The sequence below is a fragment of the Serinus canaria genome, chromosome 4, assembly GCF_022539315.1.
Source record: "Serinus canaria isolate serCan28SL12 chromosome 4, serCan2020, whole genome shotgun sequence".
In the NCBI taxonomy this organism is placed as follows: domain Eukaryota; kingdom Metazoa; phylum Chordata; class Aves; order Passeriformes; family Fringillidae; genus Serinus; species Serinus canaria.
Genome location: NC_066317.1, coordinates 24,261,628 through 24,288,842, shown reverse-complemented (window position 1 = coordinate 24,288,842; position 27,215 = coordinate 24,261,628). Strand labels below are relative to the sequence as shown.

At 35.8% G+C, this 27,215-nt stretch overlaps 1 protein-coding gene across 3 annotated transcripts in view; it reads right to left on the bottom strand.

Annotated features, from left to right (window-relative positions):
• Nucleotides 1-27,215, bottom strand: part of AIMP1 (aminoacyl tRNA synthetase complex interacting multifunctional protein 1) — a 31,610-nt gene that overhangs the window by 613 nt on the left and 3,782 nt on the right. For all 3 annotated transcript variants that reach the window (XM_018926795.3, XM_018926798.3, XM_018926796.3), the window contains exons 2-6: nucleotides 15,008-15,141; nucleotides 14,147-14,260; nucleotides 11,765-11,923; nucleotides 9,086-9,297; nucleotides 5,645-5,813 (exon numbers count right to left, since the gene is read on the bottom strand). In XM_018926795.3, the coding sequence (XP_018782340.2) occupies nucleotides 5,645-5,813; nucleotides 9,086-9,297; nucleotides 11,765-11,923; nucleotides 14,147-14,260; nucleotides 15,008-15,141 (788 nt within the window). The remainder of the gene's footprint in view (nucleotides 1-5,644; nucleotides 5,814-9,085; nucleotides 9,298-11,764; nucleotides 11,924-14,146; nucleotides 14,261-15,007; nucleotides 15,142-27,215) is intronic.

Here is a 27,215-nt window from a genome sequence, read left to right as displayed (position 1 = left end):
AGCATCTTAACTTTAGAAATGAATGATGTTTTTATAAGAAATTAAATGCACTTAGCAGATGCTGTTACAGTTGTGGAGTACTGAACTTAGACAAGAATAGTCCAGAGGATACTGACATATAATTTTGACCCCAAGTTACACACTGTTCTGCTATGCTTTGTATTGTTTGATGACAAGCTCTGGTGCCCAAAACAACAGAGGCAGTAGAAATTAGCTAGAGTTTCAGCAATTATGGCCTCAGTCTTGATAAGCCTGTTTCCTGTTTCCATGGGTATATCATGATAAGATACTTCACCTTAGTGGTTTTGACAGTCACTAACTACATTAGGAAATCTGATTATTTAAGGATCTCTAATGACCACAAAATGCAAGCTTCTTCTTTTAATGTTCTGAAATATTGTCAACAAATAAGATAGCACAGTGAAGGATATTTTTCCTACTTTTAAAGAAGAACGAAATTTAAAGCAGACTTTAAAGTACAGACCAAACTAAATACAGGGATTTCAACATATCTTTTTCTAGTAGTTGATTGAAATTTATCACTGCTTGCTAAGTCCTGACTGACAGACCAACCAGTGGTTAAATCCACTACTCTCATTCATGCCTGCCTTATGCCTTATTGGTATTCTCCTTTAAGTGTTTTCTATAGCTCAGTCTACTTACATTCTCAATGCCTGCAAACCTGAGCTATTTCTGTTTGTATGGGTATTCTGTAGTGTCTGGGTGTCTGTATTCTGTAGTTTCTATATATGCAAGAGAAGCAGACTAGGCCAGATTTCTCTGTGAAGTAAGCTAGCCTTATCAGAGCAGTATCTAATAATGCAGTCAAGTTATTTCACAACCAGAGTGCATTTAGCATTTCAAAGAAAAATCAGTCACAACATTAATAATTTTCTTTATATAATATTTATAGTTAATATTAAACTGAGGAAGAAATTTAAATACTCTACTTAAATAATTGCACTACTAAATAAAATTATTAAATGTTTAGAGCTAATTGTGCATTTTCACAAAGATAAATCAGCTTAGTGCTCACAGGTTCATGAACAAAGGAAAACTTGGACCTAGACCACACTGAATGCATATAAACTAATGAAACCATTAAACAGAATGTTAAGTGATCCATTGTACATTTTCCTTCCCCTCCTCAAATATAAAAAGCACATGATTTCTTTTTTTCAGTAAGAAAACCTCCTGACTTTTATTATAAAAAACAGGCTTTGGATGTTAATAAGTTTCTCTGGAATCCTGTGTCAAGCTCCCTTGGGATCTGTGGTGAGCTCATATTAGATTAGCATAGGCACCAATTTTAAATACTACCAGAGCTGTAGGCTGTGCATTTTCCTATGCCTTCTCCTCACTGCATTCCTTCTTCCCAGAAAGTATTCTTTAGAAAAGTTTCTATAAATAACATAAACTGAAGTTATTAATGGTTTAATCAGCTTTCCATTCTTTTTACCAAAAATGGGCCAAATAAGAGATCCCAAATTTTGTTAAACATATCATTCCTTCTCACAGCTTTATTACAAAAAAGTTTTTATAACAAGCAAGAAACCTCTCTACTTTGTAACAGTTCAAAAACTGCTGAAAGAATATCTCAGCAAAGCAAGGGGCAAAAGGACAGAGTGATGTGTGACTTTACTTAACGCCACTTACCCCATAGTGGATTGTAACCACGCAGCTGAAGGAAAACATCCATATACTCTAGCTTTGATTAAAAAAACCTGCTAACTACAGGCTAACCACTGCACTCCAGCTTTACCACTTTTTATTCTTTTAAAGAGATACTAACTCACTAAATTGCTAGTGATTCTTAGACCTGAATGATAATTTAATTATATAATTTAAGTAACAGATTTTTTTTGTTCCTTTGGCATCAAAATATCTGATACTGCTATCAGAAAAGAGATTTCACAGCTAACTATAAATCTTCAAGTATTACTGCCCTCTTAAAGCAATTACTGTGCAGGATGTTACAGAATTTACGCACACATGATAGAAGAATTCTTACACAGTTTAAAAATCAGACCTCTTCTAGTGAAGATGGAAGTTCTAAATGCAAAAAAAAAAAGGCTCAAGAGACCTTGAAGATTCATGCACTGGAGTATAAAACACTTCAGTATTAAAAATTCCACTGAGGGCAAAGACATCAATTAAATAAACAAAACAGCACAGTACTCCAGGCAACAGCATTCCTTAACAAATCACTCCTCTACAACACTCAAGATGGTTCTAGGTAAACACTCCACTAGCTACAGAAAAAAATCTAATTGGTTTGAGACAAGATAGCATTTGTTTACTTTGACTAAAATGGCCAAAGAAAATTAGTCTGTATCTCATGAATATTTTGTATAATGGAGAGAGAAGACTTAAAAATAACTTGATTCCAAGCTGCTTGATAGACAGCTGTGTGCATTTTAGAATTGCTTTATTGTTGCTGGTGGCGCTTCTGTTGCTTCACAGACTTTCATACTTCAAACTTAAATAAGACCCAGCTGTCCTTCCTATTTTAACTTCAAGGACTCCAACTGAATCTTTATGCTTTACAATTACTTTTTAAAACAAAAAATTGATCAGAATATAAATGGTTACAATTAAGCAGTGAAATTAAATGACATCTGACACAACAAGGAGTTTATCCTCCTGGTAACAGCATCAGGCAAGTGCCAGATGGTCTTTGAGGAGATAGCAGCAGCCAAGAAGCAGAAGGTTTTAACACAAAAAAGGTGAGTAGAAGATAGCTGTTCAACCCCATTAAAAACTGAGAAACAGTTTTCCAGTCTCCCAGTGAGCTTCTCCATCTCCCAATGAGTTTCCCCCTAATTTATTTTACAACAGCAACATTGAAAAGACAAATACCCAACAAATAAATTTACAGAATCAGATGTCACCATGATTTTGTAGGTCTCCATCTACCAATGGGTTTTTTTGCATCTTTCTACTCAAGATAGTAAAATCACAAGTCTGAGAATTCTTTTAAATAAGTTTTATGTAAGAAGAAGTTGGATCACTCTACTTTGTACTATTAAGCATTAGGTAAATTTTCAAAGTCAATGATAAGCTTAAATCTCATACCTACAAAATTTTCCAAGCAGCTCTTTATGAAGCATTAGAATACAGTGCCACATTTCAGACTACAATCTATAGCCCTGGATACATACACCTTGCAAAGGAGTTGTTAAAACCTTCATTTGGCACTTACCAGAGCCCTATGTCTTTGGCTCTCCACCAGAAGGAAACTGATAACACAAAATCTTGTCTTACTGGCTGCAAGTCATAACTTCAGAACTAAACAACTTACAGACCATCTTTAGCTTATTCTATATTTTTTAAGGATCAAAATGTCAACACAGTGTCTGCATACTGTAACACCTGGGGATAATTTTGGAACAAGTATGATTGCTCTAGGAAAAGCTTTTTGCCACTGTAGAAAACCCAAAAAACTGGAGTCAAATATTTCAATTATTTTGATGGAACACACTTCATCTGTCATGTGCAAGAACAGATATGCTGGTAAACAGAAAACAGCACTACTACCAGCTCTCACATTTTCAAATGCCAGGTATATGAAGCTACTTGACATGTAAGTTTGAAGGAAGGCTGTGTCTTAGACAAAAGCAAACAAAAAAAGCCCCTCAACCTGGGCAAAGAGTGTTTTTGAGGGCTGAACCTGTAGATCATTTTCCAGGGCTTATGCACTAGAAGTGTTTATTCTACAACTTGATGCTCTCTTGCACATCCATTTCCACAGCAGCAGATAGCAGTGTGAGTGTATTTGTACCTATGATTCTTGAAGGTAACAAAGGCTCAACATTCAACCCATCTTTACTCACTAGATGTGATAACAACTAGAATCCATGAATGAGTATTCCTACAATTTAGTCAATGCAATTGATTGCTGAAGCACTTAAGATTTCAGTACAGCTAACGAATTCTGCATCTCAACTAGCAAGCTTGGTATATTTTTAATACAGGAAACTAAAACTGAAAAAAAATTGCTGCCTGATTTCATTTTAAAACAGTATTTTTTAAAATTATTTTCAATTGGAGCATTAAATCACAGCAAGCTGAGCTATTTTTCTGTTTCATAAAGCACCTAGATAGAGCATTGCTTCCTTTATCATATTCTAACTAAAATATATTTTTTTAAGCATCACAATTTCACTCTTGAGAAGTATAAAGATACATATATACATGTATATCTGAAAGGTATTTCATGCAAATATGTTTAAGCATGGAGCTTGCCAAGAGGTTCATAAATCAAAACTCTGCTGTATGGCTAGAAATTGTCAGAAGTGCAATAGTTTATAAAGGTTCCTATGGCTCTATGCAGAAAATAAGTTACACCACTTTCTCACATATGAAAGCCAACTTTTGAACAATAAATTCCTCCTGAAGATGAATACTTCATTGATAAATGCACACACATACACTTTCACTCAGTATGGGAAATACTGGCATTTAGAGCATGTTCTTTCAAGTTTAAGTGATGGAGTGATCCTGACCACAAGAGCCCTGATCACCAAGACCTCTGTGATCCACTTAACAGCTGACCTGAGTAGGTCTGGGCTTGGGCTATGCTGCACAAATTCCTAAATTCCTAGGGTGCAGGATAAACCTAAGCATAGATTGTAAGAGAGGAGTCTACAGGCAGCTCCCATGTGGCACCAGCAACTGAGCCATCTGTGTGTCCTCACCTTTATGGGACAGGGCAGCACCAAGCTCTCACACAAACTTCCTGTATGATTGACAACCACAATGAGTAAAAAAATAGAGCAATAACTCAAACAATGGAAAGGGAAGAAACTCTCCTTATGCTGCAGGTGCATTCCCATAATCTGTGACATGTAAGATTATTTATACTAGTCTCTCTTTTCAGACTCAGCTCTAATAAACAGCATTTTAAATCGACATGATAAACCTATGATGCTTTATGTAAGTTCTCAATATGCTATTAAAAATTAATCATTTTCATGGAGGTGGAAGAAATGAAAAAAATGGATGAAAAATAATCTTTTGACAAAGTTTAATTTGGTAAAATTCTCATTTACATTCTGAAAAAAGATGGATTCATTGATTTAATTAAGTGGGAAATGTCCAATGTCTTTCTCTGGAAACCTAAAAAGACATTTTCTCCCACACAAACAAACAAAAATCCCCCAGTGTTTTGAATATTACAGGCTCCTTTCACAAAGAGGAAACTTCTATCCCCTCTATCCCTTCTTCCTCAAAAAAAAATTCCACCCAAAGTTCTGATATTTTTATTACAGGAAGGAGATGGAATTAGGAATTTATTACTTCATCACTTCTACTGAGACACTGTGAAAGATGCTTTACGTTTGTTTGTTGTTAATTTGCCTAGTACAAATATGTTTATCCATATATTTCAAAACTGAAATACTTACTGAGACTTAAAGCTTTATACAACTTTATCAAGTTACAAGTTTTTGACAGATTATAAAGTATTTTCAATCCTTTATTTACACAATATTAGCATGGTAGTAAAAAAAGTTAAAAACAAGAACTAATTCAGAAAATTTCAACAAAAAACATAATGATCTTAAAAAACCCGCTGTTTAACATGCTTTAACACTGAGGTTACCTTGGCTACTTGTTTCTATCATTTTCCCAAATACCTACTTACCAGGAAAACCTTCAAAAGTGATTCTGTCCCCTGGTACTGCTCCAGCTGGAGGAGCCAGAATTTCCACTTTTTCTGGGGAGCTGGCACACATCACCATTGCTTGAGATACTACTCCTCTCATCTTTGCAGGCTTCAAGTTACAGAGTAGCACTGCCATTCGATTCTGCATCTTGGGGGAGGAAAACAGAAGGATGTGAGTACTTAAAATGGCACATGGCTTTGGGGACTCCCATTATTTCATTACAATCAAAGAATTACAGTGATGAGATCTTACCATGACAACCGAAGCACAATAGAAGCACGTAGCAACAGATTCACAATTTGAATGGATGGACAGCAGTAACATAACATTTAAACCCCCTAAGAGCTGGCCAGTGAATAAGGGATTAAATGCTGAAATGTGACATACTTATCACGGAAATATTAAATATTCAATTTATTAAATTAAAAGCCAGGCGAGGTATTTCACTCACATTCCATCTTTATTCATTACAGACCATAGCTTTAGTCCACTTTCAATATAGCACTATTAACTAGTTATTTCTATTTAATGATAATAATAATTTTATGATTATAATAATAAAAATAACAACAAGTCTACAAATTAGGCACATAGCTAAAAATTTCAAACTGTATCCTGGAAGCTTAGAGGTCTTTTACATAATAAGCTAACTTGAATCTTAAATTTTATCTCAGTTAACCCAAATGCCTTGAGTGTTTTTTAGCCACTGAAAATGGCTCTAAATACTGAACACTAAATGTGTTAGCTCAAACCTGTAAAATGTTTCTCTGTTTGTTGTTTTATTTTAGTAATTACAACAGTAAACCAGAGAAAACACTCTTTGTTCAGAAAAACTGCCACACTTTAGACTCTAAAACAAACTACATTTTCAAACGGACTAAAAATTAAACCCTGAACATTCTTAAGAGACAAAGTAATGATGTCTTAATTCCCATGCTACTAGTGCACATTATATATAAGTATTTATTATTTCTAGATTTTGGTCTTTGTGCATCGCAGTACAAACTTTGAACAAAACCTGCAGGATTAATAATTCATAAAACTCATATGATCAATTATATCAAACACTGTGTATTTTCCAAGGACAACACCTTAAAAAGCAAAAATATAAATAGCCAAAATGAAACAGTTATAAGAAAAAGTTTTCTTGCATTAGTTTCAAGCTAGCCCACTGACTGAAAATTTCTCAAGTTACTGCTATGGAAATAAGCAGCACAAAACACAAAAAACGGTTGTAACATGTCAGTGACTAAAATGGAAGTTGTAGCATTATCTGGTGCTGAATAACAATTAATGAATGAAATTGGGTGGACATCACAGTTTTCTAGAAAGAAAAGATTTCAAGGCATCTAAGTGGAGGGAAAAGTTTCCGCTACAAAAACCAGAGTATATTGTTCAGAACAGATGTAACTGTAATGTATCCTCTTACAACAAATGGCTGTAGAACAGCATTTCTGGAGGATGATGGTGGCCTTTTCTCTTCTTGTTAAGTTTAAGACCCATTCCCTGCATTCCTGTTCTTCACTTCTGATCACTGACGTGAGTTTCTCTTATGTTAAAGAGGACGAGGTGACAAAAAGTGACATGGGAGAACTGCCTGAATTTCAAGAACAATTGTTGAAAAAGGTATTGATGCTAGGAACACACAGAGATCCACTTCAAAAAGCCAAATGCAGTGGCAGAAAAGCTGTCAATCCTTTTGACGTTTCAGAAATTTCCCCGATTGTACCCAGCTGCCAAAAGAGCTCAGCAATGGCATGGTGCACCTTGTGCCAAGATCCTTCCATATCCCTGTTACTGGTGAAACAACTGCTCATGACAATAGAGGGTGCAACTTCTGACACGGCTTCACCACCACGTGAACAAAACCATAGCATTTCACATACAAAGTTGGCATGCCAGAAGTTTTCACACCCATAAATAACTTGCACTGCATACTGAAATGTTAGTGAAGATACATACTGCGTTTCCTAACCAAAAGTAAAATCAGATGATACAAATACTACAGCCTCAAACACTGCTAAATTACCACATCAAACACCAAAATCATAAACAGCTGAATTTTTTGTGAAGAAATTTATGGCTATAGTCCTTGATCTGATGTATATATTTTTATTTCAATATATGGCAGTCGACACATGCCAGGTCTTCACATTTTTGAACACTTCAAAAAACACAAAAAGATGGAAGCTTGCCCCTAAAACTTTACTGTCTTAATAGAGACTTGCCAAAACCGAAAACAGACACGCAAACAAAAATGCTCTCAAAGAACGTGCAAGGATGGTCCATAATTTACTGTTAATGAGTACTTCAGACTATTTTTCCACTCAGAAAGGGTTAAAAAAAAAGATTCCTGCTGCCATTTCATTCTGTACACCTCATGTTTGTAAGTATATTTAGAATTGGCTTTTAATGTTTTCCTCTACTTGCTTTCTTGAAAGCAGACTGCTAAAAGCAAGCAAGTTGAGATTTTGCCCAGTGCAAATCCAGTAAGTGGACACCATCAGGTGATCAGTGCAGAATAGTTACTATATTCAGGTGGGGTTTTTGGTTCAGTAACTTTCTGTAGCTTTCTTTAAAAAAAAAAAATCACAATTCAATTGTTTCCTATGCTTGCAGTCTTACCGTGGGGACAGTGTGCAAATAAGGACTGAAAAGACATTTAAGAAAGCAGAGCTTTTTCCACACTAAGATCAATTCCTTCATGATCCATTTTGCATTTGCTCTACACAACACTGTTTTTAACACCAAGCTTGCATTTGAATTTAGGAGCAACCTTCAGCCAACTCCTCTCACCCTCTAGAAGGGTGTGAAAGGAAAACTAAATCTTGAAGTCTTAGGTCGTTCAAAGGCACCCATAAACCATCTGTGTCAAACACCAAAGTTTATCAACTAAAAAAAAGCCTGGACACAGATTCTATTCTGCACACGGAAATAAAAGTTTGCATTTTGTATTCCACTGTTGTTTAAGCTATTCATTGCCAGCTAAGTTGAATTTACATGCTCTCTGCTTTACTTCATGCCAAATATTTCAACAGGTTATAAAAGAGAATTGGAAGGCAAAGGTTTCAAAAGTTTGGATCATACCAAAAAGGTTACAATGACTTCTCTACTACATAGTAGGAAACCTAAAGGAAGGGTAACATCTGTTTAGTTTAGGAGTTCAGTGTGCACTGATGGCAGAGAAAGTGGAATAAGATCCCAGGATAGAAGTTCCTGCAATCAGAAACTGATTTGGGGTAAGGGTACTTCTCGGGTTTCTGGCAAACGTTGTTAAGTATTACTTCCATCTGCATTTTATTTTTGTTTTCATGACTGTACAAATCTTTTAGCAGAATAAAAACATATCCTATAAACAGATGAATGCCTTAAGATACTTTGGGAAAGGCAAAGCTATCAGTAAATAATTTTGTCAATACCTTATCCAGAGGAACATGTTTCACTAAACCGCTGACAACAGTCCTTGGGCTTGCTTCACCAACATCCACTTGTTCAACATACAGAGTGTCTGCATCTGGATGCTTTTCAGCAGTAATAATGCAGCCAACACGAAGATCCAGACGAGAAACATCTACAGGTTTTGCATCGGTACTTCCAGCAGCTGGCTGCTGTTTCTTCTCCTTCTTTTCACCTATTAGAGAACATTTTGTTCCATGAAATAAACATTAAAAAAAGCACAACTAACATATATGACTACTGCAAGGGAGAAGTGAGCTACAGTCTCAGAAATAAGCATAAATTCTGTGCAAAACACAAAAGAAGAGTAATGAGTTAGCACCTCTGTTACCAGTTTCCAGTGGTGAATTGTCATACACACTTCAATTTATGTCATTACCTCAACCAATTACCACCTCCTGAATTTTAGTGCAGCTAACATGTGTAAGTGACACACATACTCTGACAAAGGCCACATCAATTACCTGATCATCCCATTCGAATAATTAGCAATTACCAGTAAGCCTTGCCACGGTGTTTCACCAGAAAAAAGAAACTAGGGAATCACAGTCCATCAGGTTATGAGTGCTTAACAGCATGGTACACAACCAGGAGTTGTGAAGTCACTGCAGCTGCACTGTCACAGCTGCAATGCAACCCTTCAAGATGACATTAGCCAACATTTTGCACTTCCCAAACACAAGAGTGCATGAAAATGCTCAAGGCTTACGAGATTCCCCTGGTGTGGTGTCTTTACCCCATGACCATCACACACACAGACTGTGTAGTATAAAACAACAGTGAAGCAACACTCCCCATACTCAGCTGCTTATATAAATCATGGAATCATAAAACAAGCAATATTCCTTTTGAGATGAGCAAGTCACATCCAGTTTATAGATAAGACTGTGCTTTTTAGGAGACATTCAAGACTTGTTTAACAGCTATAATCTCTGGGAGATTAAAAAAGTCCAAGATGTGCTTATTTTAAATAAGCATATTCTGTTATTCTTTCATCCAAGATAACTTACATATTAATGTAAACTGAACTCCCGTCTTAAGGGAGCAAAAAAGGTAAGGTGGACACAACATAGAATTTGATTTCATTCATCGTTGTTCTAATACAGGCATGAAGTTAAATGATACGTTCAATAATAAAAAGGCAATATTTTTTAATATAAGCAACAGCTCTTCAAACATATTTGCTCATTTATGATGAATGAAAAGCTCTAGTGATTTGGGTTTTTAATGTAATTGACAATTTGATTAATAAAATCAGTTGTATATACAATAATATAAGAGAAACTGGATAAAAATCCCAAATAAAATAGCTAACATATAATATCTAAGATCGTTTGAAGACCTGCTAAGTTTATCCTTAGTATAATTCCACACTGTTCTCCATGACATTCCTCTAAAAGAGAAATGAAGTCTTTCCTCAAAAGAGAACACAGCAAATGTGTACATGATGTGTATACATACAGATACATAGAAAATATCCATTTCAATGCCACAGGCTAAGGAGAAAAATGCACTCCTCTGGCCAGTGTAAGAGTCAATCCACAATCAATATACTGAGAAATCATACAGATGAGGTTTTCAAGAAGTAGAACAAAGAATATTAAAATAACCAGAGAGAAAAGAGATGGCATGGGTGACAGAAAGCAAAAAGGGATCTGAGATAGTCCATAATTTCATCAATTTCTAGACTTAAAAACAAATTCTACATATTGGTTACTTCAACTGTTAAATGCAATACCTTCCACAGATGCTGAACTCCACAGAAATAGCCTGTGCAGGACTACTATTTAATGTTTGTGCTATATTTCATCATAAGGCAAAAGTCTAACACTGCCTTCCATATGAGATGAACTGAGTTGGTCAGAGCATGGTGCTAGTAAAACCAAATTTGTGGGTTCAACCCCTGTATGGGCCATTCCCTTAAGAGGTGGACTTGATGATCCTTGTGGGTTCCTTTCAACTCAGAATATTCTGTGATCTGTGTTTGTCTGACTGAATTTAGGCTACTGCTATTGTACTTCCCCATATCATATACAGAAAGTTTTATTTTTCCTTACCAACCGAATACTTGCTCTGTAGCCACTGAATACTTGAGGGAAAAATTTAATTGCCTGCTATGACATGTGGCCTCTGCTTCTGTATTTACAGCTCTGTGGAATATTAATGTGTCAAAGGCTGAAATACATTAAAAAATAGCTTATAAGCAGCTGTACAACTCACCAGGAAAAAAACAGACCGTGCACTATCACAATATCCAAATTCTGAAAACCTGTACAAATCTAATCATAGCAAATTAATAATAATCTGCATAAGAGAATGACTGCAAAACATAGTAAGTTACAAGATACACTTGCACAGAAGTACAGGTGTCCAACAGACATGCTTGTTTTTGTTGTTGTTGGTTTTTTAAATGAGGAAGTGCAGTCACATTAAACAGAATTTGGCATGTATCCCATATAATGAAGAATCTGTAGCTTATCTGACATAATACTTCATTACCTTTAAGTATTTTCAAGATTTAAGAGCTAGCACATGACTCTTCCTACTGTAGCTATATGAAAGCTTTTTTTTTTCTCAAAATCATGCAAAAGCACTTGCATAAATTAAATACATCAACTGTCTATCAGGGATAAGGAAAGTACCTTTTTTTTCTACTTTTTCTTTCTTTTTCTTTTCTTCATCTTCACCTTTAATTTGATCTTTGGAACCAGAAGATGCTGTAACTGCTGTAGGTTGTGGAGCATTCTCTGAAAACGAAGCTGTACAAAGGGCTGTATCAGGAGGAACTGCAACCTGCTTTACTAAAATCAAAACCACAAAAGTTAGAGGCAGAACTTTGAACACTGACATTTTTAAATGCACAACACAGATGAAAAAGCAGACAGAACTGAAAATTTTGCTTAATATACTAAACCACAACTGCTGAGTTGTGAACCACATTACAAAACATGTTTCAAAACTTAATCTATATATGATTATTATGATCAATTAAAACAAATTGTTTGATTACACATTTTTAAATGCAAAAAAGTCCTAAATACAAGAAAATATATAAGCAAACAAGATCTCTTTTTGTAGCTGATTTCAACATCTAGTTATTTTTTCTATCAATTCCCTATTTCCCATTTGTTTAGTTTCAGTTTACAGCTACTAGCTCTTGTCATACTGGAGACTATTCCATAAGTGAGTTATGCACAAAAGCATTTTTAGAGCGCATTCAGATCATCCATCAACTCTTATGATTAACTTAAGAAACTGAGCCTGAATAAAACAAAATTACCTGCAGCCCTAACGTGATCTCCTGATTTCTCTTTTCCCTAAATTCTCCACATTACCTTCAACAGCTCTTTTTAAACTGATGATTCATAATTCTGGACATTGCAATATCAATCTCACCAGACAGAAGTGTAAGAAGCACCTCTCTTCTACATTCTGCTCTTCCAGACTCTCATCAAGGTTTTAACCCAGTAATTGTACAGGGTAAGCATATCAGTGCTCTAGGCAGTACCATCAAGGCTCCCTTTCCCAAGCCAGGATAGATAAGAGGATCTTTTGAAGTTTCTTTCAATCCTTTCAGTGTTTTATCATTAACAACTGATACATCCTTCTGGTGTCAGCATGATAGAATTCTCCATTCTGAATACATTTTGTTTTTCATTTCAGATATTTACTAACTTTCCTGAAGAACCACACTTTGTTAGTTGATGCCTGTCCTCTTCAACACAGAAGTGATTTGCACAAATCATATTCTTATAAACAGCTTTCTAAAATAATTTGAATATCAAATTTGTTGTACGAACAACCACTTGCTTGCTAGTTGGGGAAAGTCTTTGTTTCTCAAATTTTTTAAAAAAATCTTGTGATATTTTAGATCTTCCATGTCCATCAAACTTCTGTGCTTAACTACTTAGTCCTTTCAGATCTAACAAACATCTATATCCTTCAAAAGAAAAGATCTGAATTTAGTCCTACTACCACTTAGATGAACTAGCTAACTAAAGGAAGATGCACACCAAATATTTCCTTTGCCATCTTGGACCAATATACCTTGAGACCCTTCTCAAGCCCAACAGAGTCTGTGAAATATCCCACACCTGTCAAGAGCTGCTGCAGACTAAAAGACAACAAAGAAATATAAATAATGGTTTGGTTTAGTATATGAAAAGGCTTTATTGGTGTCCAAAGGAGAAAAAGAATCCTCTGTACTCACAACATGTTAATCTTTCTGAAGACTGAATGTGCTTTTACACCAGTTAAACATGCAGTGCAGTTAAATGCCAGCATCCAGATACACTGGATACTATCTTAAACAATTTAGAATTGTGATAGCATGGGTTAATAGCAATAACTGTTGAGGGCAGAAGAAGATTTTTTTGGCAATAATTTTAAAAGACAACACAGTATCTGAAACACTTCAGTTTTGGGGTTTTTCTCCTCTCTTTTTTTTTACTACGAAGTATACAATGATGGTGTAAGTTGAATAGAACTACATAGAGGAGAGCAAAGAAAGAATAAGTCCAATGGAAGGCTGGTCTAAAGCACAGAATCATAAATTCAGAACACATTGTTTATAAATTTACACAACCACAGCTTTCCTAGTAAGTCTCTGACCATCTGTACGTTGCACCATGGCTTGATCTTTCCATAGTGATTTTTCAGTCATGCTAGATTAAATATTCAAAGTAGCAAGAAGAGTTAGACATGTAGCAATTTCTACAGAATTACAAGGAGTCACTGCCATCAGTGAGGTTCACGGCCTATTATGCAAGGCACTGAACAAAAAAATACAAAGAACTAGTTCCATGTCTCATTAAGTTTAGTATACAGATCTGCCAGGCCTGCAGCTTATTAAAATGTTGGAATCCCTGATTACATGCCTTGCCATAGGCATGGAATCAGGGAAAATCCAGAATTTATAAGAAATACCATAGAGTCACACACAGAACAATAAAAATCAGGAAGAATTAAGATAGTTTTGTGCTAACTACATAAATGTTGTATGAGAATAGCACTTTTTTCCCCACCTCCATTTCGAATTTCAGCCTGAATCAGCTCCTGTTTCAGCCCTTCAATTTCTTTCTTCAGTTTAGCATTTTCTACACGGAGCTTCTTCTCTTCTCGGAGAGATGCTTGCAAGACTAGAATTGACACATTTTTTTTTAAAAAAACAGGTTTCAGTAACTAACATTTATCACTTTGGACAGAGAGGTTAGTTTTTAATGAAAAGTGAAACATGGTGAGCCAAACAGCACAAAAGTAAAAAATTTCAAGGAGTATATAATCAGAAATACTTAGGAATTATTTTCTTTGTTGTCGAAATAGACATTTACAATAGTTATATAATCAAATTGCCCCTCAATATATTATCTTCTCAGTCCCCTAAACAGAATCACAGGAAAGAACTCTGAGAAACCTACAGAAAAACCTTGACGATGTCTGTAATACAGAGCAGCTTTATTCACTGATAGAGTTGAGTACAAAATATCAAAGCTGAAGGTATGACACTACTGAGAGAATGCCACAGTTGTGAAAAATCAGTAATAAATTCAGGATAAGGCATAGTCTCATAGTCTTTCCAACTCCCTTTCTCCCTTCAAATGGAACCATGTCCTATCAAATTTCCATAATTTGTGTATTAATTCTTTCTCATCCATACCTCTTCTATTTCAGAATAAGCAGCTTCAAAAAAAAAAAACAAACCAAAACCAGAACAAAACCCCCACAACCCACATGACAATCAAGTGGGGCTACGATTGCAAGGTTTATTTTGGAGAACTTGAAACACGCTTTAAAAGCTGACACACCAAATATTCTCATTTTCTCCTATGTGCATTTACTGTTACCATCTGGTTAAAAGGTTTAGCATAAGATAGACAAATCCTTACTGGCTTTTTCCTTGAGCAGGGCAACTTGCTGCTTGAGGTACTCAATAACTTGATCAGCCTCTGCACCTTTCTGCTCCAGTCTGTTCAGCACTGCATTGTTAGCTGCCATCTTTACCAAAAAACGGGATAAAAACCTAGACAAAGAACAGCCTAAAATTAATGACTTCTTAATGCAATAACACTATTATCTCTTACCACGTCAAGCAGTTCTCAAATCAATTGCTGAACAAAAAAATCTACTAAGTGAAAAGCTGGGCTCCTACCTCCTAACACAAAGTCCAAACGAAAAGCAACGTTAAACAGAATCTGATGTTTGACAGCTGCTTTTAAGTGTTTTGAAAGAAAAGCTATTTTTCTCCCCAGCAGCAGAAAATGTATTCTTCCTTCATGAAACGGAAAAAAAAAATCTACCCTCTCAGAAAGAAAGGTATGAATACACGGCGGGGGGGTGGTGGCAGGGGGGAAATGTGGAACGAAATAAAAGGGAAAAGATTGGACAGGAAAACACTGTATCCTGGGGTTAACAAAAAAAAAATTAAGTGTATATCAAATTTTATTGAGAAAGAAAATGGAATCATGCCACAAAAATTTCCAAACATTTCCAATAAAATCATTCAGAAAATACTGAATACTTCATACATTGTGCTTGTGCATATATTAAGACTTTACTGTTTTACTTTTAATAGTCATAATTCATGAGTATTTTTACTTATCTCAGATAAAAACAACTTTTATTAGAGGTTTGCACCTTCAGAGTTATTTTAGAACCAATTTTGAGTGTTTGATTTTGCATCCACTGAAATGGAAGGGCCAGCACACAGATAACGAAGAAGAAGGGAACAAAAAAGACAAGTAAAGAGCACAAATAAATGCTGTCTAACCTTCTTTTATGGTATTCACCATTTAATAATGTTTCACCAATGTTCCAGAAAGATGTTATGCCTTGTGTACAGTCATTATTTTTTGAAAGCTACCAAATCTGGCCTACCTTCCTTCTCAGGAACATTTGTGTCTAAACACAAGAGCTCAAATAGTGGCAACAGAATGATGAAAACCAGTTACAATCACTCATATCTGCTACAGAGAGTGCTTTTTCCCTCCCACTCAGTATCTAAATGAGAATAGAATCTGTACTAACAGCTGCCTCTTCTGTAAATCAAGAAAACTGGTTACAGGTGGGGAGAAAAGATCTTTACAAGCAATGGTGATTTAATTCCTGTGAGCTGATTCAATTCCTGTAAATTTGTCCATGAACTGCAACAAATTATAGAATTGGTAAGAAAATGGCAATCCAGGCACATGTATTGGCTCCTCAACTTTGTCAAAATCCAAAAATGCCTTTTCTCATATCAAATTGGCAGATAACTTCCTATTTTATTCCAAGACTATTGTAACACCATGGTCTAAATCTGGTTTTAACATACAAATAATATTCCCTATTGGGATATGCCACAAAGTCATGCTGAAGAAAAAAGAGATTAGAAATAACTGAAAGGAGAACAGCTACAATCACACTCATGCCAGGGTTAACATACTGCCTCTGCTGCACTCTAAAAATTGACACACGTTTTAGATCTGATCTTACATTATAAATAACTCAAATGTCCACAGGAATATATTTAAATTTAAAAAATAGTAAAAAACGCCAGAAAACTAACTACAGTTATTCTGGAATAGTGTATTTAAAAGGAATAGTGTATTTAAAAGTTCCCAAAGTAAAATTCACAAAGCCAGAGAGAGGTGTAATAGACAGATGATGCATGGGGTATCTTGCAAATGTGATGCAAAAACCAAAATCCTGCCTTCTTTGCAATGCAATACAATTGAAGTCTGTTTTATACACACTGTTTCACTTAAAGATGTGAGAGTATTATGGCCATCACACCTTCCACTCATCCACAATAGATTTTTCTTTTAAAAGAAAGAAACTCTCTTGGAGCAAACAGCAGAAAAATCTCTCCAGGACAACTAAATTAATTTTTATATTCAAATTAATGTCTGCTAACAAGAAAATAATTTTGTTTTCACGGGCAGACTGAAAACAGAGAGTTTCAAAAAGGAAACCAGTGATTCCAATAAGCTCCTAATTGAGATGTCAAATGGAAACAGACATAAAACTATTATGGCACAACACAGCATAATACAAAGCCTGGGATATTACAGTCTGCATACCAGTAAGATTTCTTGCAAGCTACAAATTCTCTCAGGGGAACACAATACTAACAGTGGAAAGTTTTCCAACAACAACAAAAATGCTACTAAAACTTCAAAGTGAATAGAACTGGTACATTTTATAGATTTTAGCCAAGTTGGCTAATGAACTGAAGATCTGGAAATGAAGTTACATGATTACAATTTTCCCACTTGTCAAATAAATTTCTGTAAGGCTAGTATTGTAACAATAACACAAAGGAATAGGTATTTCCGATGCTAATATAAAAAAGCAACAGGCTGAAAGGAACTGCTGCAGGAACAAGCACAGGAACCCATACAGCAGAGTGATAAAACTGCATCCAAAAAGGGTACATGAAGGAAAAAAGTAAGATCCACCCTTTATTATAGCATACAAAACACATCAAAAACATGAGAACTGCAACAATCAAAGGTTACAGTCAATTATCTTTTTTCTTTTACCTTTTTTAACCTTTACTCGATTTTCTTTGCCCTCTACTATCCTATCACCCTAACACAAAAAAAAAATCCTAAAACAACCAACACTTATTGGTGATCCACAAGCTAAAAATTAGAAAGAAAACCAGAAATAATATAGCTTAAAAACCAGATCACAGCTCACTGCAGATATATTCTGACCTGCTTAGGAAAAAATGTCCCAAAGAGCAACTGAAAGTAAAGTCACTTCATCCAGTTGAGCCTAATGAGCTCCCTTCCCTTGCTTTGAAAAACAGGTATGGTGTAGTTCCATTCAGACATTCTGGAAAAGTCCTTAAGTTACCTGCTAGCTTAGCTAAGGGAACTGTTTTATCTCAGACCTCTGGGGACTGCAGTGTTACTTGCAAGACACTCAGGACCGCTCCAAAACCCACTCACTCCACTTCAGTGGAATCAATCTTGAAATGAAAGACTCAAGCTTCATTGCACTTCAGCACATCAACACATGAGAGCTGTTTAATTTCTCATCATTCTACCTGCTGATTAAGAGAGTTGCCCATCTTTTTTTAAAGTGAAAGCACTGCCTGATGCCATCTTCTAAGTAGCTGCAGTTCCCTTACAGGAGAAAACAGGCACTATCCTACTTTGCTGCTCAAAACCAAGAAGCGCTGAAGTGTCCCCAAAGTGGCAAACTCTCTATAACAAATCAAGACTTCTCATATAAGTACAAATTACCCCCAAATTTTAACATGTTTTACAAATACTTTATCAACATTGGCCTCAACTTTAGAATATATTCAAATCAAAAACTGAACACACAAAAGATGCTAAAAATGTAAATGTGGTTGTACCTTACTTTTCAATGTTGTCTGTTGTTAAAAGCAAGAAAAAGCCAAAATCCTCATAAAATTAATGACAAAATTTAAATCTTAAAACTCTAAAAATGAGTTTTGGAATTTATCCCTAGTTCCAACATGGAACCAATTACTTTCCACTACTGGAAAAGCAACCATTAAACAGAAAAAAACCAAAACAAAACCACAAACAAACAAGCAAAATAAAAAGCAACACCTGAAACTGGAAAACAACTGACTGCTAAAGCCAAAATAATTAGCTCTGAGCATTCCTTTTTCCAGCTGGAAATTTTAAAAATCTCAGTACTTTGAAGCTCTCAGCTTTTTCTTGCAATGCTTTGCTAATATCAACACAAAAAGATTACAGCTGCAGGAGATTTAACCACAAGTGCTTCCTTCTCCTCTCTTCCTCTCCAACGTTAACTCCTTCACAGTAAGAGGGTAAACTTTAACAGCCCACCACACCTGGACAGCATTGTCCTCTGCATGGAGCTTTGCTCTCACCCATCCCTGCTCTTTGCTCTGTGCCTGCCATGGAGGAATCAAGTATTCCTAGAGCAAAGCTAGTTCTATTCACCTTTAACAAAGAGCAGAAAACAATCACACAATGGCCCAGGTGGCATTTTCTGTGAGGCACATGTTTATGGTATGTTAATGAGTGGCTGTCAACCAAGATCTAAGATTTTATTTTCTCACTAGATAAAAAAATATAGATCTGCAAAAACACATGCTGGCTGTTCAATTGAGATGATCTGTTCAAATCAAACAGAATCAGTGGTATATTCTAAAAGTTATCAACACCACAAAGGTAATTTCTCCAATGCTAACTCGAGTCCAATAATTTAAACTATATAAAAATACTTAATGTTAATTCCTCTTCCTAAGCTTTTGGTCTTAAATCCTAAGGAGATCTCAAATTAAACTCTTTTTCTTCCTTTGCAGAATTGTGGGCAATTTGCATAGCAAAGTATGCTACTCTGTAAAAAGACCAAGTACCAACAACCACTTTATTTCTACTTGAACACAAGAAGTGTGTTCAAAGCCTTCTATCTGAGCATCTTTTCTGAGTATGGTTCTTTCTGGCACACAATCTTACAAAAACCCATAAACATAAGAGAATGTGCCAGCTGCTTGCCAGATTCTGTTTTCCTGTGCTTTGCACTTCTATGAACTGTGAGGATACAGTGAACCAGATTTGAGAATCTCACATCACACCTTTTTATTCTGCAAGGTAAGGAGCAACAGCTAGCAGATCAAAACAGAAGAAAGCAGACCAGAAGTATGTTTTCTTTGGCTGAACCAAAGTAGCACTGCAACTAGGCAACTGTTGTAACTCATCCCATATTTTCTCATCTTGAAGAACTGAGATCCACGCTTTATAAATCAATTCTTTCCTAAAGGTTCCTTCTAACTTCTGATAAAATATTCTAGGCCTGATGCTGTCAGCACCTTTTGCTAAGATTCAGAATACCTGATTTGATAATGCTGAAATTTGATAATTTCACATTTTTGGTAGAAAATCTTAAGACAGTTTTTAGTTTTTAAACTTCAAAAAATTTAAGCTATATAAAAAAATCCAAGCCAAAACACAGAAGAGCTAGAACTAATTAGTTCTGAGATCAAATCTTAGTATTGACTTGATCACCCTCACACTTCACTCTAAGTAATGCAAAGAAAATCAGCAGCAATTCCTCACTCCTCTTAGGGAAGCAATAGCCTGAAACACTTTGTTACAAATTTTCAGTTCAACAGTTCTGTTGCTAGGACACTTTAGAAATCAGGTACATTTTGTAAGTTTCAACACTACCACAAAAAATTTGGTATTTCACTGGCTTTATACCTGTTATCTGTTGTAAAACACAATTATGGTTTTTATACCCATATATCCCTTCTCAGAAAATTAAGTTCCAAAAGATCATGTGATTCCACCCTTAACAGACAGAAAACAATCATATTTACATATTGGAAATGTAGGTTTTGCAGTTTTACGTATGGAAAAATATAATTCCTTAATGAAAAAAATTCCTCAATTAAAAAAAAATCCTCAATTAAAAAAAAAAGTCAAATATGGAGCTGTTCACAGTTTCAAAAAAGTGTGCCCTTTAAATCCATATACAAATTGGCAAAGTTGTCAATAATGACCAATATATTGCTGAGAAAGAAAACAGAAGAATTTTAAGTATTAGGTACTTCTGCATTGCATTACTATCAAACCCATCATTTCCTTGTTACAATGGAGCAAAAAAAAGACATAGTGCACTTACACTTAAACACCATTTCAAGCACACTTGAGGTATGCACGTACCAGTGAAGATTTAACTACCACCTCAACTCTCTTTCCGAATTCAGTTTATTGCTAGCTTTGTAAGGGAAGAATGTATGTTTCCTGAATAGCACAAAGTTCACACATCTAGAAGTACAATCCAAAGCCTAAAGCAAATGTGTGTAAGTATTCAAAATGTAGATGCTCACCCAGGTCCTTCTCCACATATGGCAAATGAGACCTATCAAAATATTTTTGGCAGAACTATGGCAGACACTTGAAAAGCAACAGCAAAATTTAAATAAAAAAAAAAAAAAAAAAAAAAACAAAACAAAACAAAACAAAAAAAAAAAAACCAACCAAAAAAACCCAAAAACAAAAAAAAACCCACAAAACACAACAAAAAAACAACCCCCAGACAAGATACAAACAAAAATCACTCCCAAAAGAAACAAAAACAACTCACAAAAAAATTTTTAAAGTCAAGAAATAAATCCACAAAACAAAACTCCTAGCCCCAAACCCAAACCACAACTCCAAAACTGGTTTGGTTTTGGGTTTTTTTTTTTCCAAAATTTGAGCAGTATTGGTAGACTGCAGTATAAAAAGTCGAAACCTAGAAATTATCAAATGAATCATCATGGAACCTGATTTTTGACTCGCAGTACTAGACCAGTAATTCCCTGCCAGGTACTAGAGATCTGGGTACTACAAAAGATTAAATGAATTTTTAACTACTACCCTGGTAGTTTTCTAAAAAAATAATTATTCTAAATTTTATTAGAAAAATTCTATTTATAAAAAAAGAATGGTCTTTTTAATATGAACAAAATGAAGTTACAGCCTAAAACGTTAAGAGGATGTTACAAAATACATCAGCACAGCTTTAAAGATTCATAATTGCAGAAAGGATGACAGGATCTGATGTCTTTTTCCCCAAACTGTGATCGCTGTAACTGGGGCTTTGAACAGTCAAACAACCCGGTTTGTTGGGGTTTTTTTCATTTAGCTCTTAAATACAATTTATTATGCATTCCCTGTCTATAAGCTTCTGTGTGGTCAGTATTGAAAGGAATTTGCCAAGCATCAAATTAGTAGGGAAAGCTGCACATTTTTGCTGTATGTTATTTCAACTCACATCTTTGGCACTGAGAAAGTCAGAATAACTGCTTTGCAGATTTTCAAACACCAAAATGTCTAACACAGTCCATCCAAGCAGGAATGTCAGCTCTGTGGAATGATTTGCTAGCTCTGGAGACTACAGTCCAACCCTTCTGGCTGCCAGATAAATCAGGCTCAATCCCAGCTGCAGACAGGTCCTTTTAGTAGTCCTAAGAGCCTACCCCTCCCAATTTTAAAGGGCTGTAAATAGTAAAAACACAGAAAACTGAACTTTTTAATGCTGAAAAACACTGCAGCATGAAAGAGATTTTTTAAACATATGATGGAATATCACACAACAAAAGGCCCATCCACTGGTACCAATTCTGAGACAACAGAAGTTACTTAGTAATGACTATTTTTAAACGTGAAGACAAGTCTGCCTTGAAAGGGAATGATGCACTGAAGTTACAAGCAAGTCATAGCATTAATGAGACAGGCAAAAATCAAACCTATGAGAAGCAATGAATGAGGAAGTAAGGTATATATTACAACATATAATGAATGAAATTGACCGGCCTAATTTGCATTAAAATTGATGTCTGGGATTGATATGGTATATCTCATTAGAAACTCAATTGTCAGAAGTAAAAATAATATTCATTCAATTGTATATGCCACATTGTATTAATTAACTGCTTCATACCTTAACACACGACAGCTGCAGCACTCAAAAGGTTAAGAGTACTTTCAGCTTTATTCACATCCCTGATGCAAACTTGTGCTATATGTCTATTCAGGGAGAAATCCCTACTAATGCTTGCCTCAGTCCAATTCTGAATCAACTCTGTGTTCTTTCCCACCTCTGAGGAGACACTCTAAGGACAAAACAGAGATGTGATCACCCTTAAGGAGTTCTGCCCAGCTTAAGACAGCAGTCAAGCATTTGGATGCGGTCTGTAACAAAATTTACACCTTAATTTATTAACCTGAGCAGTGTGCCCAGTAATTGAGCAGCCAAGGATGGCTCACAGCACAGCTCAAGGAAAGCAATTGCTTTGAGCAGCTCAACTGAAGTCTCACCAGGTTCCACACCCACTGCATCTGCCAGGTCCCTGCAAGCGCCCTAGAGATTCATCTGGCTGTGCTTTGTAGTGCAGGCTGCAGTTTAAGTAGCAGCTCCTATGCCAAAACAGTTGGACAGCCTTATGTATTTTTCAACTATGTTTATCTTTCAAATCCCACTGCATTAATATTTTAATAATACTATCAAAATCTTTCAGTAAATGATCACCATGTGCACAAGAAATTCCCACAATAAATCCCACGATAGAAAAGATGCAACACCCACACCACACGGTCTCTTTTCTTTGACTGTAATCACCGATTTCCAAACACAAAAAAGATCCAGGTCTTTGGAACAGAAACCTTACATCAAATACTGACAAGGTTTTTTATTTATTTCATTTTTCTTCCATTTTGTTGGGGTTTTTTGTGGTTATATATAGACGTGTGTGCATATACAAATAAAAATACATATATTAAAAAGTATTTGCTATTCATGTCCCAAAGTATCCTCATAAAACTTCCCTGACAGGTGATGAACTTTACAATTACAGACACACACATATGCCTATAAATTCAGAAATTTAAGAGGACTCAGCTGCATCTGGACAAGTCTGCAAGGTCAGCATATGTCACAGGAACTCAAGGAATCTGTACTGTGGTTCACCCTCTAGGGTTTTACTGGGAAAGTAAAGTGAAAGCTTTAGATTACTGTTGTAACTACAAAGTAAATTAATCATAAATCAGAGAGAAGAATCAGAACTGCCCTGAAATCTACCTGTTGATGCCAAGTAGAGCAGCTTCTTAGGCATTTAACTGATTTTTGTAACTTTATCCTAAAAAAAGTGAACATTAACACTACTTCCTTAATTTAGAGCAAGTACAGCAGTTACCAAAAGGAAAAGAAAGAGCTGTTTATACTCTTCCTAAGAGAAGTCTCAGTTGAGAACAGAGATGTATTTTAAAATATCCCTCAAAATCTGGTATTTATCTTTTGGGTCTGTCATAGCAATAAGGATAAAAGTCCTTGTCAAAAAACCCTAGCTGCTAAGAAGATACTTCAAAAATATCTTTTCCTTAGAAACTTGAAGTTTGAGAATAAGAATATAATGAAACAATGTATTTTATGTCTTCAACAATCTGCAACATAATGGTATTGGTTTAGGTAGTTCACAGGAACATTTCAGTTCCTAATGCTCTTAATATCTGAAACCTGTCTGCTAGTTATCTTACATAGTCCAAGTGTGTTAAAAAAGAACCTTGAAATTTACTACTTTTACATTAATATCAGCTTTTCTACATGTAAAGGGAGTATCTTGTAGCACAGCTAAAGGAAAACAGGTTTTAACCATTCAATTAAAATAAGTGCTCAGGTTAAATAAAAAACATGGTTTACTCACAAAAGCACTCAGCAGACCTTATGCAGATGTATTTTGAAAGAATCAGTGTCCTCTAACTTCAGACACATTACCAGCTGCTGGTATTTACTGAGGCAGAATCTTTGGGCATTCTTTATGTGGTCCAAATAACACCTGAAGAAAAAACTGAAAATGTGCATGTTTGTGTGCACATCTGTGTGTAACCAATGCAAGAATAATGGCAAACATCTTTTAACAGAGAGCAACAAAGCTATCAAACAAAATTTTCAGGGTAACGGCAGTCCTTGATGAACTGTGAGCCTGAAGCTGCAGCACCTTATTTATACAAAAAAAGAAAAAACCCACACAACACAAATAATTGTACTTTCCAATGCTGAATTTACTCACATAATAAGATGATATTTTAATGAAAACCTATAAAGATACTAACTAACCCGGTGCAGAGAAAATAATTTATTCAGCTGTGGAATGAAAAGTCTAAATGAACTTTTGCATCCAAAGTGGGCTGACAACTAATCCTCAGCAGCCAGAAGCAGTTTCATGTCATGTCAAAACCACGTTCCAGCAGTATCTACCACTTCTTTGTAGTTGTATGCACTGAGAAGCACTTGAGGTTCACAGCTTTTAAAACTTCTAGGATGAAAATTATTTCCCCTCTTTTAATGCTGATCTGTGCAGCGGGAAATAAAAATTCACAAAAGCAAACAAACTCCCTGTGCACTCATCTTGGATGTTGAGAGGGCTGATGTCAGCTATTAAGACTGATAGTCTCTGACAGAACAATCCTCCAAGCAGCTTTTGGGGAATAGCCATTTTCATTTATGGATTCAAACTACAGAAACAAAAGAATTTTAAGACAAGTTAGCTAAATTCGAATTTGCTGTGTTCCAAATTCTTCTATTAAAAATCCAATAATTTTTTAACAATTATTTTCAATTGACATATGTCGGTTTAACATCTTCAAAAGTGCTAATCTGCAGGTAAGTTTTCAGTAAACTGCAAAGGAAAAGATCTGTGTGTCCTTAGGTCTTATCACGAGCATTATTTTATAGAGGGTCATTTGGATGTGAAATTACTAACCCACTGTGATGCAGCAAGGGTAACTGAACCCCTAAGAAAAGATTAATTTCCCTGGGGTACGATTCTGTGTCATATCCTAGTTGGCAACAGCGACTTCCTCAGTGCGGGACTGTTACCAATTATTAGAGCCCTTGACACAGAAGGTTTGAAACCTTACAGTAGGACTAGCAGATGTGTTCACAGAGGTGAATTTAAGGCCTTGCCTCCAGAGCAGCTGCCAGCAAGCCAAATGCAATGCCTCTCACATGCCATGCACCAGCTCCTGCACTCCTGGGGGAACAGCAGTCCCCAGCTACCCCGGACAAATGAGCTGCTGAAATGATCTGTCCACTTATCTTGACAGTCTGAAACAAGATGCCACTACAAAGCTGTATATTAAACTGTAACTGAGAAACACTCTGGGATAGAAATCAGATCCAAGAGCCATGGATAGTTTCTAAGAGAGGGTCCTGAAGTCACAAACTAAGCTTTACACTATTAATTCATACTCAGTTATGTTGGAAAAGCCCCTGATGAGAAGGAAATGGAAATAGAAGTCTTCCATAATAGGTGGTTTTATGCCAAGAGATTGAAGCAAATGACCTCAAGAATACATGTGCTAACTTGAGGCAATTTTTGATGATATTTAATGCATTACCAGCTGCAAGGAATTCAATTTTCTCCTAATCCTGAATAGAATCTCTGTCAGCGTTTAAGAATTCTGAGGAAAGAATGAGTTCTACATGAATTGTGTTTAGCAGATGATGATTAAATACAGTACATGTTGCTTTCTAATAGGAATGCTAGTTTAATCTTCCCTCTCTGCAGTTCTGGAAGTCAAAGAACAGTTTCTAGGCTGCTAATTTATATTAAGTGACATAAGAACCTAAGAATTGAGAGTGGTGAGGCACTGGTTGAGGCTGCCCAGAGATTTGCATCATAAGCAACTGAATGAACAGGAAACAGGTCCCTAGAAAAAACAGAAATCTGGCACACTGAACTTTGTAATCAAGACTGACAGCAATCGCCATGCCTAAAACCAGTTATAACTGCCCAGAGATTTCTAACAGTACTGAACTTAAAAGCATTTGCTACAAGTACAGAGCATACTCAAGAAAGAAACTTTTCCTATTTAAATGTAAACATGGATGTTTGGAAAGTTTAGGAATACTCAAACAGACATGCTGACAATCTCAAAACATTTGGAGCCATCATGCTACCTAAGCAAACTAGCATTTTTTATTATGCTCAAAAAATCACTTTCTCTTGTTTCATCTATCAAATCTATTCAACTGACTGTAACCACAGGGGCTGGAGGAGGAAAATACATTCTTGCAACACGTTTCAAGCTTGTTATGGACTTCACCATTAGAAAACTTTATGGCCCAAAAGGCATAAAGGCAACTAACAACTCAATCAACTAACACAACACTACATCACAAAAACTACAGAAAACAACTCCTCACCTGGAAGTCTACTACCCTGCCACACCTGTCTGCTCCAGTTAAAAGAAAAAAAAAAAGCTCAAACTTTTAATTTCTCTAGTAAAGCAAGTGTAAGTGACATAGGATGGAATAAGGGGGAAGCAAGTCAGGAAAGGCCTGACCAGCCACAACTTTTTATAGGCAAACTGCCTCAGCTGCTCAAGAGGCTACCCAAGCAATACTCACACTGAACTCATACATACTCAAGACCCCCTACAACTGGCACAGGGATTTGCCTTTGTTCAGATTCCCCTTTCCTGCCTCTCAACTTTTTCAAGACACTTCAAAGAAGATCAAAAAGCTTGAAAGAAGTGCAGTTGTTTAGTCTACAGAAGAGAAGATAAATGGGAGACCTGGTCTTGTTCTTCAAAGACAAAGCAAGTTGGTACGAGA